General features: G+C 42.5%; 1 protein-coding gene across 1 annotated transcript in view; it reads left to right on the top strand.

Moving 5' to 3' along the window:
* RNF175 (ring finger protein 175) overlaps window positions 1-12149 on the top strand; it is a gene marked incomplete at both ends in the record, with an annotated part of 32347 nt that overhangs the window by 11626 nt on the left and 8572 nt on the right. The window contains 3 exon segments of the mRNA XM_080915359.1: window positions 3570-3593; window positions 3595-3677; window positions 6735-6842. Coding sequence (XP_080771485.1) covers window positions 3570-3593; window positions 3595-3677; window positions 6735-6842 — 215 coding nt within the window.

Consider the following 12149-nt stretch of genomic DNA (forward strand, 5'->3'; position numbering starts at 1 on the left):
AGAAGCATGGTACCTTTGGGCAGCATCTGATCTGTCAGGAGATTCCTCCTGCTATGATGTGTGGGGGGAGAGAAGATGGGACCCAGATGCTCAGGCTGCCTCAGCCAGTCATGCAGACGTGCATTCTCCTCACATGCCCAGATGGTGACCCCTCTGGCATTGCTAATGTGTCCCGTGTGCCAGGCCTCCTTCTTGGCATGTGTGCGCCTTCGTCTCACTTGGTGCGTGTGTGTATTTATGAGACACAGCATTCCTACATTTCTTATGTGACAGTAACTATTAAAAATGAGGAGCTCTAACTCATTGGAAATTGATAAAGAATGTTATATTGCTATGAAATGTGACCCTTGTTTTTGAAACACCTCCCCACACAATTATTCATTTCATAATGCGAGTCTTTAACCTTTCTCCTAAGAAAACAGGGCGCTGGGTATACAATTTAAAGATGGTTTAGGAAGCGATTTTTTTTTCATATGTGCTCCTTATGATGATGCTAGTGCCCCGTTTTCATGCCTGATGTATGTAGCCTCTCTTTAAGAACTATGCCTGTACACTGAACACTACTATTTACTACTGATTAAATCCAGCACTGCAGACGCAGATAGTTGGGGTCTTCCAGAACTGCTTCCTTATTTTTTTAAGATTCTTTTTGATTATGTTTAAGTATGTGTGGGTGTGAGGAAGGGGTATGCATACAAGCATGAAGATGTCCACAGGACCCACGGTTGATCGTCCTGAGGTCCCACATCAGGTTCCCAGCACTCATGTGGTGGCACAAAACCTCTTGTAACTCCATCGCAGGAGAATGAATGCCTACTTCTGATCTGCAAGGCATAAGGCATGCACACGTATATACAAGCACAATACTCATGTAAAATAATAAAATAAATCTTTACATATTTTTAAATGAACAGACTCAGGTTTTTTTTTTTCTTTTTAGAAATTTCATTTTTACAGGGAAAATGTAAAAGATAACTATATTCTTAGAAAGATGAAGACTACAAAAAGTAATAATAAAACCAGATGATGGGATTTTGAAAAACACCCATCTCCTTTGATATCAGAAGTAATGAACCTTAAAAACCAGACAATGGGGGCCTGAAGAGATGGTTCAGTGGTTAAGAGCACTAACTTCTTTTCCAGAAGTCCTGAGTTCAGTTCCCATCAACCACATTGCGGCTCACAACCACCTATAATGGAATCTGATGCCTTCCTCTGATGTGGCTGCTGAATAGAGCAACGTTGTAGTCACATACATTAAATAAATAAATAAATAAGTCTTCAAAGCAAAAGAGAAACTGTATAATATATGATATGTACCAAATGACCAAAAATACAGGTGATTTCTTTTAGGAGTTGACAATTTGTATTTTTAATTCTGTAGTCACTATGAGAGCACTGACGTCTGTGTGACTCTGGATGAAAACTATACTATTTCCTAAAATAAAGCTCATTTTCTCATCCTCCTCCTCCTACACACACACACACACACACACACACACACACACACACAAGAACACCATTTGCACACACATACATGCACACTCACACACATACATGTTGACCATGCCCACAAATAGAGTAAAAAAAAATGCAATCGTGACTAATGATGACTAGTTAGATAAGAATAAAGAATATCGACTCTTCTCTGAAGTTTTCACTGAAAAGCACCAAATTTTTCCAAGTATACTTCCCTCTATGGGTATTTTCTGTTCCAATTGCATGTAAAAGACTACAGCCTTAGAATTTTCTTTTAAAAAAAAAAAAAAGATCTGGAGCAATTCTGTTTCTGAAACGGGAGGAGGTGGAGAAGGAGAATCAAAAGCCAGGAAAATTTCTTGCTGTTTGCCTTTTCTCTCACATCTTCAAGTCCTGCCCTGTGGTTTTGTTTAACATCCTCAGACCATCACAACCAAGACCTTGCTGGAAGGAGTCAGAGACATTCCCTCCTAAGCTCTTCTTTTGTGCTTGAGATAATAAATATGTGACATATTCTACCAGATCTTCCCACCTTGCTGGAAATATAGAGAACAGGCAGAGGGTTCTTTACTGCTAAGCCAGGATCCAGGACCTGAATCATCAAATAATCCTAAAATGTGGTTGTTCCCACTCAATGATGACACCTCACAGGCTGTCCTTTGTAACCGTGTTAAGTAGATAAGAGGTTGATGCCGTAAAACATAAAAGACCAAAGGTCTTACCAGGTCTTATATTTCCAAGTCTGCTTTCTACAACCGGCTTAACTTGATCACCAATCCCTGACACTGTTAAAGATACACTGTTATGCTTGCAGGAGTCTAGAGTGGCTGTCCTCTGAGATGCCCCACCCAGCAGACTCAGACAAATGCAGACACCCACAGCTACTCAGTGGATGAAGCCTGGGGACTTACAGAAGACTAAGGGAGGAAGGATTGTGAGTTGGAAGGGGATAGGAACTCCAGGAAGACCAGCAGAGTCAACTAACTTGGACCTTTGGGAGTCTCAGAGACTGAACCACCAACCAAACAGCAGATACAGGCTGGACCTAGGCCTCCTGTCACATGTGTAGCAGATGTGCAGCTTGGTCTTTATGTGGATCCCGAACAACTGGAACAAGGGCTACAGGTTGTTGCCTGTCCATGGGATATGATCTGCTAGCTGAGCTGCTTTGTCTGCCCTGCCAGGTCGTGGGGGTGGGGGCGGATTCCTAGGGAAGGTGGAGAGCAAAGAAATGATTGTGGGAGGTGGGACTGGGAGGGAGCAGTGGGCAGGATGTAAAGTGGACAAATAAAAATGAAAATAAATTAATCTTAAAGAAAGAAAGAGAGAAAGGAAGGAAGGGAAAAGTGGCTAGCGGTTGGGTCTGCTCTTGAAGTACAACTGTTGGAAAAGAACCCAGCCAGTGATGCTCAGTTGTATGGGTTGGGCCCAGACAGATCAAATGTACCTTCTGGAGGCCACAGTACAGACACAGAGAACAAGGAAAGAGTGAGGTCCACCCATCATTCTTTCTAGAAACGGCTTGGGTCACTAAAGAGGAGAAAGAGGAAAGGAAGTGGGAGAGGCTACAACAGAGGCAAGAGAGCAGGCTGTAGCACTCACTGTAACAGGTAGACATCCCACTGAGCCACACTTCCTCTAAGGCCTTTCCCATGGGCATGTGTTAGTAACACAGTGTGATTTTCACAGTGCTTTCTGCTCTAGGTTGTGTTTGAACTCGATGTCACCCTGCAGATAGGGAGGTAGCACAGACACTGGAACTTAGGGTTTCACAATTATAGTGATACTTGCCTGGCCAAAGCCCTCCTTGGTTGAGGCCCTACATGGCTTCCTCTGAAGCAGTCAGGTGAAAAGAACAGGCATAGTCATTCTAGAGCATCCCCATGTGAACTCTCAAGTGACTGTACCAATTCTCCTGTCCGTAGCATTAACTCACAGCTGGTGGGTAAGCCATTGTTGTGGAATGGTCTTGGTGAGGTTGCTTTCAACAGGAAAGGGTATGAATCATTTAGTGAGTGGTGGAGGTCCCGAGGCAGCAAACCGGGATGACATTTGAGATCCCTTTGACTCTCTGATTATTTCTCTGTCAGCTGGTGATCTTGTTGCAGATGCAGGGTTGTCCCTTTGTTCTTCGAAATAAAGCTCTACTGGTGGGAACGTTCTTCATTGTTACAGCCTCTTCAGAGCTACCTTCTGCAGTAAAAGCACCTATCACAGCGTGGATCCACACACCCGTGTGGGATTCACACTCGTCTCCAGCAGACTTCAGTCAGCAGAGGCAGGAAGAAAAGGAAGTGAAACTACTTTCTTTTTTACGTCTCTGGAGCACTGTTTGCATGTTTATTTTTAGCTCAGCATTTTGTTTTATTTGCCTTAAAACCAGCAACTGCTGCAAGTTTAGGACCTGACCTGACGGTACCGAACACATCGGACATATACAGAAGTGAGTCTAACAAATGGGGCTTTAAATGTCCTGGGGTGCTCATCATCCTCTTGGGGTTTACGCAATTCCCTGGGATCCTCACAGGCTTATGTGCCCACAGACTTTCTCTTTCTCCCTTGATCTGTGAGGGGGGTGCAAGTCCTCACCGAGGAACCACTGCAGTCAGGAGAGAAGAGAGAAGAGAGTGTGTAGTGTGTAGTATCGTGAGACAGTGGCAGCATTTTACCATTGGAGAAGACAAAAATCATAGGGCTTGGAGAAATGTTTTCATGATGTTTCTCTATGTGTGGATTTGTTTTCCTCTGTTAAATACTAAGAATGATAGAACTGTATGCTTTCTTTCTTGGCATGGAAAAGAAGACGTATACAGTAAGAGATATTTAAGTAAACAGGATGGTAACTGACATTTTCTCTTGGGGAAGCATGAGATTTAGGCCAGTCTGGGTTATGTAGTAAGTTTCAGATGGGCCTCTCTTAAAAAAAAAAAAAAAGAAGAAGAAAGAAAAAAGAAAGCAGTCACATGTATGCAAGTTTGCAGAATTAATTCCCCATTTGGAAGCCCTTGAGAGTAGTGTAAACTATTTAGACTAGCCAGACAGAGGTCTTAGAAAGCTGTGTAAAGTCAGTAAAAAGAAGATATATGGCCACCTCTCTCCTGACTACCAAACTATAAGCTATTTAGGATTTGTCAAAGTGCTTTGAGTTTCAGAACATAATGTACTTGGGTTCACCTCTCCTACACCCAGCCCCCATCCCCCACCCCCAAATACAATCAGTACAAGTAGTTCCCTTCCCTCTGCATAATGAATTCCCCTAGCTCAGTGCAGGCTCCTAAGCAAATCAGCTCACCCAGTGCCGAGAGCTTCACTTCAGGAATGACCCGAATCTGCTCTTGCTAGTCTTTGTGGCCCATATAGCTCAGGTGTCCAGGGGACCAGGCTGTCGATGTCTCTTGCCCACAGCAATTCCAAGGCTCCAAATGCCTCAAGTGCTGCCCAAACAAAAGTCAAGGTTTCCACTGTGATCTGAAGCACAGTTTCTTAATATGTTTTTACCTCCAAATATTTTACATGACCTCCTGACATGCGGGTATATAAAACACGTGTGCAAATGAGACACAAGTGACAAATTACAAAGTTTATCTTAAAGCAATTATTTGGTGTACCTTCACTTTTACTCTTTACTAAAGATGTGCATGCTGAAATGGATTTTATTAACACAGCACAATTCAAAATGGCGTTAACTGGATATTCACGTGCTGAGGAATGACGGTAGGGTAATACTTTCATAGGAAGGCTGTTCTGAGACAGGAACACAGTCTCTTACCTGAAGCAAATGCAAGCAGCCTGGGTTCTATGGCTCCTGGAGGTACGTGTAGTCCAATAAGCAGAGAGATGAACACAGGGATAATCTAACATATTTGTGACACGGATGGGCATGTTGGGGACTTAATGTGCCCAGTCTTTTAAACACAAATGCATTGTATATATAATGTATGTATTTTATACATATGTATACATATATAATACGTACATACATTTATAGATATATATGCATGTGTATATGTATACATATGTATCAATAGATAGATAAACAAACAAACACACACACACACACACACACACACATGCACACACACACACACACATCTTTGAGGTCAGTGTTAGGAACCAGCCCCATCATCCTCACTTCACAAAGGAAGCAGTCAAGAAAGTTGACCAAGGCACATGGTGCCAAGCCAAGGTCAATCCAAAAATGTCAGTCTGCAAGGGTCTGCTTCCAATGGCATAGCACTTGGCACAGAGTGGCCTTTCAGTTCAAAATACTGTTAGCCAGGAACATCTCAGTGTAGGCCTGAGCCTAGAATGATCCTGATTATGTGTGGAGTCCAAGGAACCTATTGTATGGTACCATCTGGGGCTAGGGCTGAGGCTGGGCCAGGAGGAGCCTCTCAGTTCTTGTTCACATTGCTAACATCATTAGTTTTGCAGCATAAACCCCCATTTTGAACTAGTTGCTTTTCCACTTGTGTGAACTGCTTAGCACAGGCAGATCAGAATAACCGATGTCTCAGTACCTCTCAGTGGAAAAGCCTTCCCGCCTTCTCTGACTTCTTTAGAGACACCATAGTCTCCTGGCAATGTGTGCAGTGGTACAAGTGTCTGCTTCATAGACTACCATTGCCCGCCCCTCCATGGGCATAAGTGCACCTGGGTATGAGGGACCAGGACATGTGGCTCTTGTGTGTTTGTTTCTTAAATACAGAATTTTTTTTAATACTTTTTTTTTTAATGACATAAACAACTCAGTTCTTGAGCTAGCCCACAAGCCATATTCAAACCATATGGATTCAAGTAGTCCTTTCTAATTGAGACTCCGTGAACTAACCCATTTTATGGGTATGCCAATGCATGCCCGTCACCTTTTTTCTAAAGGAAGAAAGAATGCATTTTTTTAAATTGTAATGGAAGCTTGATCTAACACTATCAGGAAGTTTAATTGTGCAGGTGATGCATTGCCTCCAACAGGAAGCAAACTGGGAAAGGTGGCAAGGTTGTAACAAGCAAAGACTTCAAAACCACCGAGGGAAACTGAGGAACACAGTGTAAATCCCACACTTCAGAAGCTAAGGTGGGAGGGTGTTGAGTTTGTTACTGGCCTGGTTGCATGCATAGATTCTGCCTTAAAAGAACAAAAGCATTTTAAGCTCCTCAACCCAAAAGGTCAACATAGAAATACTTTATTTAGACAGCGTTGAGGAAGACACAGTGTGCTTTACTTCATCCTACATGCCTCCATTTCTGTACCACAGATTGGTCTACAGATGGTTTCTTCTCATCTACAAGATCATTTATGCACTTGGTGTAGTGGGTTGTTTGGCCATCATGTTTACAATGTGTGGGATCAGGCAAATACTCAAGTAAGTGTCTTCACTCAAGAGACTAATATGTCTAAACATCTGCGTGGGCCATTCGCTTGGCTATGGCCTCCTCTCACCTGGAAGCACTTGGCTCTGCATGTTCCATGTACCCATTCTCCATCGTAGGTATCCACATGTAGCTTCATCATTGGAGGACCCAAGGAAAAAGCCAGAGAGGACCAACCTACAAAATAAAACTCTTTGAAGATAAAGAACTTTAAAGAGAATCGATAGTTCACCTGCAGACTGAGAAGATCACTGATGAAAGTGGGGCTCCCGTGGTGTGGAATAACTGATTAAAGTGTGTCTTCACTTATTATGAAATGTTAGTGTCCAGGGCTCCTTTGAGACCCTTGTTTCTTAAAATCCTTAGAACTGAGTTGGCCAGGGACAAGTTCGGTAGCTTATATGCCGAATGAGCACTTGGAATGTGAAATAAGAGGCTCATTACATGTAAACAACACAGGGGATTTTAACCACAGCATGATGAGCATAAGGCTCTGTGCTGATTACATGTAGAAAGGGCTGTGTGTTTAAACACATTGGTGGAATGATGTCCCCGCTCCTGTTTACTTTTGAATGTGGCTGCGAGAAAATTTCAAATGGCCAGCTGAAATCCCTGAATGAGTATGATGTGCTCTGAAAATCCCATTAGCCAGGCTCCTACTGTGTAACCCTCACACGTGTTTTTACACAAACTACGATAAGATGTTATGGGAGCATCATTACCTATGAGGTCCATTGCTACAGGAATGTCAATGCACAGTTCCTGACCGTGTGTTTGTGGCTATATCTCCAATCTCCAGCGGGAGGGAAATGGGTACTTAGAAACTGAAATGGAAATAGAAAAGGATCCCAGAAGAGTGGGCTTGTGAGAAAATAAACTGGAATAGGTGATCATGCTCTGTGGTCAGAATTGCTTCTCCACGAAGACGCTGGCTCGGAAATTAATGAATCCATGGAGCAGGCCTGGGCTGTGGATGTGGATTTAGGAAGAATCCCCTAGTGATGGAAAGCAGCTCGAATAACAGTTCCCCAGAAAATTCCTTTCCTGAAGTCATCCCAAGTCACCGGGTCCGTAACAGAAATTTAAAAACTGGCAACTCTTGAGCCATAAAATACCGAAGGTAAGTGGATGAGCAGTGAGCCCGTGTTACCATAGCACCGGCTGTGGCAGTGCAGGGATCCAGTTTTATTAATGTTCCACGGGTCTGCCGGAGAGAGCTGCTAACGTTGCTCGCAGATCTGAACAGAGGTAACCGTGCCAACCCCAGTGCTCCTAGTCTAAGATGTAGAAAGGTGAGGACTACTTTTGTTCTTCTGACACATGTTATGATGCTTTGTTTTTGACTGTAGAAACACTTGAGAAGGTTTTCATGAAACGTTTGGAACTATAGTCATTCCAAGGCTATTACTTGGGATTTTCAGACCTTCATGCATGAACTTTCCTGCAAGAAGGCATGCCGACAACTTATCCCTTCAGATTTTGAAGGAACTAGTTTTTTACTACTAGTGGGGGTGAATATACTACTAAGATTTTTCTGTTTGAAACCATGAGTTTGTTACTGTATTTTTAATCAAGAAGATGATTCATGAGCTGGAGAAATGGCTCAGTGGTTAAGAGCACTGACTGCTCTTCCAAAGGTCTTGAGTTCAATTCCCAGCAAACACATGGTGGCTCACAAGCATCTGCAATGGGATCTGATGCCCTCTTCTGGTGTGTCTGAAGACAGAAACAATGTACTCATAACATAAAAGAATAAATCTTTTTTTTTAAGTGGAGGAAAGATAGATATTTCCCTTATACAGACACACACACACACATACACATACATACACACATACACACACACAGACACACAGACATATACAGAGACACACACAGAGACACATACATACATACAGACACACAAGCATACACACAGACATATACACAGACACACACACATATACAAAGACACACACATACACACACTTTTTTTCTAAATATGAAAATTCTTTTCTGTGTCCTTCTTAAATTAATGAGCTGGTCAGACAAGCTTGGCATGGGAATGAGCAGTGTAACTCCAGCACGTGGGATCCAGAGGCAGGAGGACTGAGAGTTCTAAGCCAGGCCTGGCTCTGGTCTTACAGAGCTCGTGCATTAGTCTTGCCTGATACATGTGGCTCTCAGCACTCATCAGAGAAGACTTTTGCAGCCAATGGAGACTGTTAGCCTATAATTGGCCAAACTGCAGAACACACCTGACTGGAGCTTACACGAGCCAATTCCTGCATCTCCAACACAACACTACACCGAAGCACAGAAACATCCTAGAAGAGAGTGCAGAAAGACTGCAAGAAGCAGAGGTCTGCTGTGAAACTATGTCGTACATGTAAGTGTGTACTGGCTGGTTTTGTGTCAACTTGACACAAGCTGTAATTATCACAGAAAGGAGCCTCAGTTGAGGAGATGCCTCCATGAGATCCAGCTGTAAGGCATTTTCTCAACTAGTGATTAAGAGAAAAGGGTCCAGCCCATTGTGGGTGGTGCCATCCCTGGTCTGGTAGACCTGGGTTCTATAAGAAAGCCAGGGGGAGCAAGGCAGTAAGTGACATCCCTCCATGGCCTCTGCATCAGCTCCTGCTTCCTGACCTGCTTGAGTTCCAGTCCTGACTTCCTTTGGTGATGAACAGCAATGTGGAAGTGTAAGCTGAATAAACCCTTTCCTCACCAATTTGCTTCTTGGTTGTGATGTTTTGTGCAGGAATAGAAAACCTGACTAAGACAATGTGTATGTGTGTATGTACATACATACACTTACATATGAAGTCTCAACAATATTGTCCCTAAACATGACTTACATGATGACACCAGTTGACATGCTAGTGTAGGCTGGGGAAGCCCCAAGGTTCCACTCTTATGAAGAACTACAGGCAATTGGTGGCGAGAGAGAGAGAGAGAGAGAGAGAGAGAGAGAGAGAGAGAGAGAGAGAGAGAGAATCAATTCTCCCCAGCCATGAGTCCCTGATAATCCAGTTCTAATACTGGTCAACCACAAATACATGAGCGACACTAAATGGACTTGTGTGTGTGTGTGTGTGTGTGTGTGTGTGTGTTAAACAATAATAACTAAACAAAAAGAGATCATGAAATGTAGATTTGGTTGTGTGTGTGTGTGTGTGTGTGTGTGTGTGTGTGTGTATGAATTAAAAAAGAAGAGATTATGAATCTCAAACGGAATTGAGAGGAATTAGTATAGGGGAAAGTCTGTGGGTGAAAATTATATAGAACAGTGCTCATGTATGAAATTCTCAAAAAAAAAAAAAAAAAAGATTAAGCCGGACAAAGAAAATCATCAGGCTCTAGGTCAGCTTGGACAGCATAATGAGCCACTATCTCAAATATATATATATATATATATATATATATATATATATATATATATATATATATATATATATATGCATGTGTATGTAAGTATGTATGTATGTATATATGTGTGTATGTATATATGTATGTATGTATGTGTGTGTGTATGTATGCATGCATGTATGTATGTATGCATGTATCAGATGATGGCTCCTGCAGTAGCCCAACTGCTTTCCTCCATACGTCAGTCCCTTCCCTAATTCAGTGAAATATGCCAGGCCACTGCTGGCATTGGAGACTATTTTATAGATAAAACACAGCAAATTTGCAAGGGTTATGATTTATGAATCAAGTCTAGGGCTAATTGTATGGGTTGGTTAGCTTTTTTGATTTTTCTTTAAGACCTTTCCTTTAGGATATGGGTGGAGCCTGTCACAGGGACTCCCAGTGCATTTGAAAGATAATTCAACTTGTAGAGCCACGGGCTTGTCACTGTGTGGCAGCTCCAACACAGGAAGAACATGCCCGAAGCCCTGAGCTCTGCTCTTGCCTGCTTGGTGCTGTCTGTCTAGTGCTCATGCTCTCACATGAGAAAGAATGATGCTTATTCCAGACATTTTTAGTCAGGTCAGAATATTTGCAAACATGCTACAGAGCCCAGAATCTGTGGCTGAGATCATCAGCCCTGAATGTACCTGACAGCAGCCTCATCAAGGTTTCTTTTACAGCTCAGTACACATGAACTCAGAAGCATTCGAGGGAGGCCCCATGCATCAGTACATCAGAAATCTGTCCCCAGAGAATTCTAATCTATGTTCATGTCCAGGAACAATTTCTCTAATGGTTAATGATCTTAACTGTCCTTAGAATCCCTTGGAGTCAAGGGACCATCAAAAATTATCACCTATAGCTGTCGTCTTGAGACCTATGATTCCATCCCAAGATGATGGTGTAACTTGGATACAGTGTCATCTGCAAACAGTTTATTATCATTATTATTATTATTATTATTATTATTATTATTATTATTATTATTATTTCACTTTCCACCGCTATCACTGCCCCCTCTCACAATCTCTCCCCCAATACTTCTTTCCCTTCTCCTCTGAGAGAGTAGACACCCCCCCCCAGGTTTCCCTCTACCCTTGCACATCAAGTCTCTGCAGGGCTAGTGCACCCTCTGCCACCGAGGCCAGACAAGCCAGCTCAGCTAGAAGAACAGATTCGACAGACAGGGAACAGCTTTAGGGACAACCCCTGCTCCAGTTGTTCTGGATCAACATAAAGACTGAGCCTGCAGATAGTTTTTATAAACTGCCCAGGCCTTCCTATGCCCAGCTAAAAATTGAAATCAGTTAGAACAGGCTTGTCTAAGCACTGCATGACAAAGAAGCATTTCATGACTGTTGCAGCCCCTCTTCATCTGTGGTTTCACTTTCAGCAGCTTCAGCTATTCATGAGCAATACATTAAGTGGGAAATTCTGTAAATAAATAGTAACGTTGACTTTCATGACTTTCTCAGCTCAGCAGCCTATGAAATCCTTCACTCCTCTGCTCCATCTCACTGATACATGAATCGTCCTTTGTCCAGTGCCTATGCGTATGCTACCCACCTTCAGTTACTGAGCAGCCAGCTCAGTTATTACATCAGCAATTACTGAATCATGATACCTGTGTCCAAGTAATCCACATTTCATAAAGTTTATGCTCAAAACACGGACGCTTACTATACTGTGTTCATTATTTCATTGTTCATTTTTAACTTCTTACTGTGTTTAATTTGTAAATTAAACTTCATAATAGATACATGTGTGTACATGAGTAAGAAAAAAAACACATCACACTTAAGGCACACTACTTACTATTCAAGAGTTCATCCATAGTGGGTTTGGGACATATCACCCAGAGAAATTCCTTTGTCCTCTGTCCACTGGAGCTGTGTGGTACAATTTGA

Source organism: Micromys minutus (genome assembly GCF_963924665.1).
Source record: "Micromys minutus genome assembly, chromosome: 4".
Lineage (NCBI taxonomy): Eukaryota > Metazoa > Chordata > Mammalia > Rodentia > Muridae > Micromys > Micromys minutus.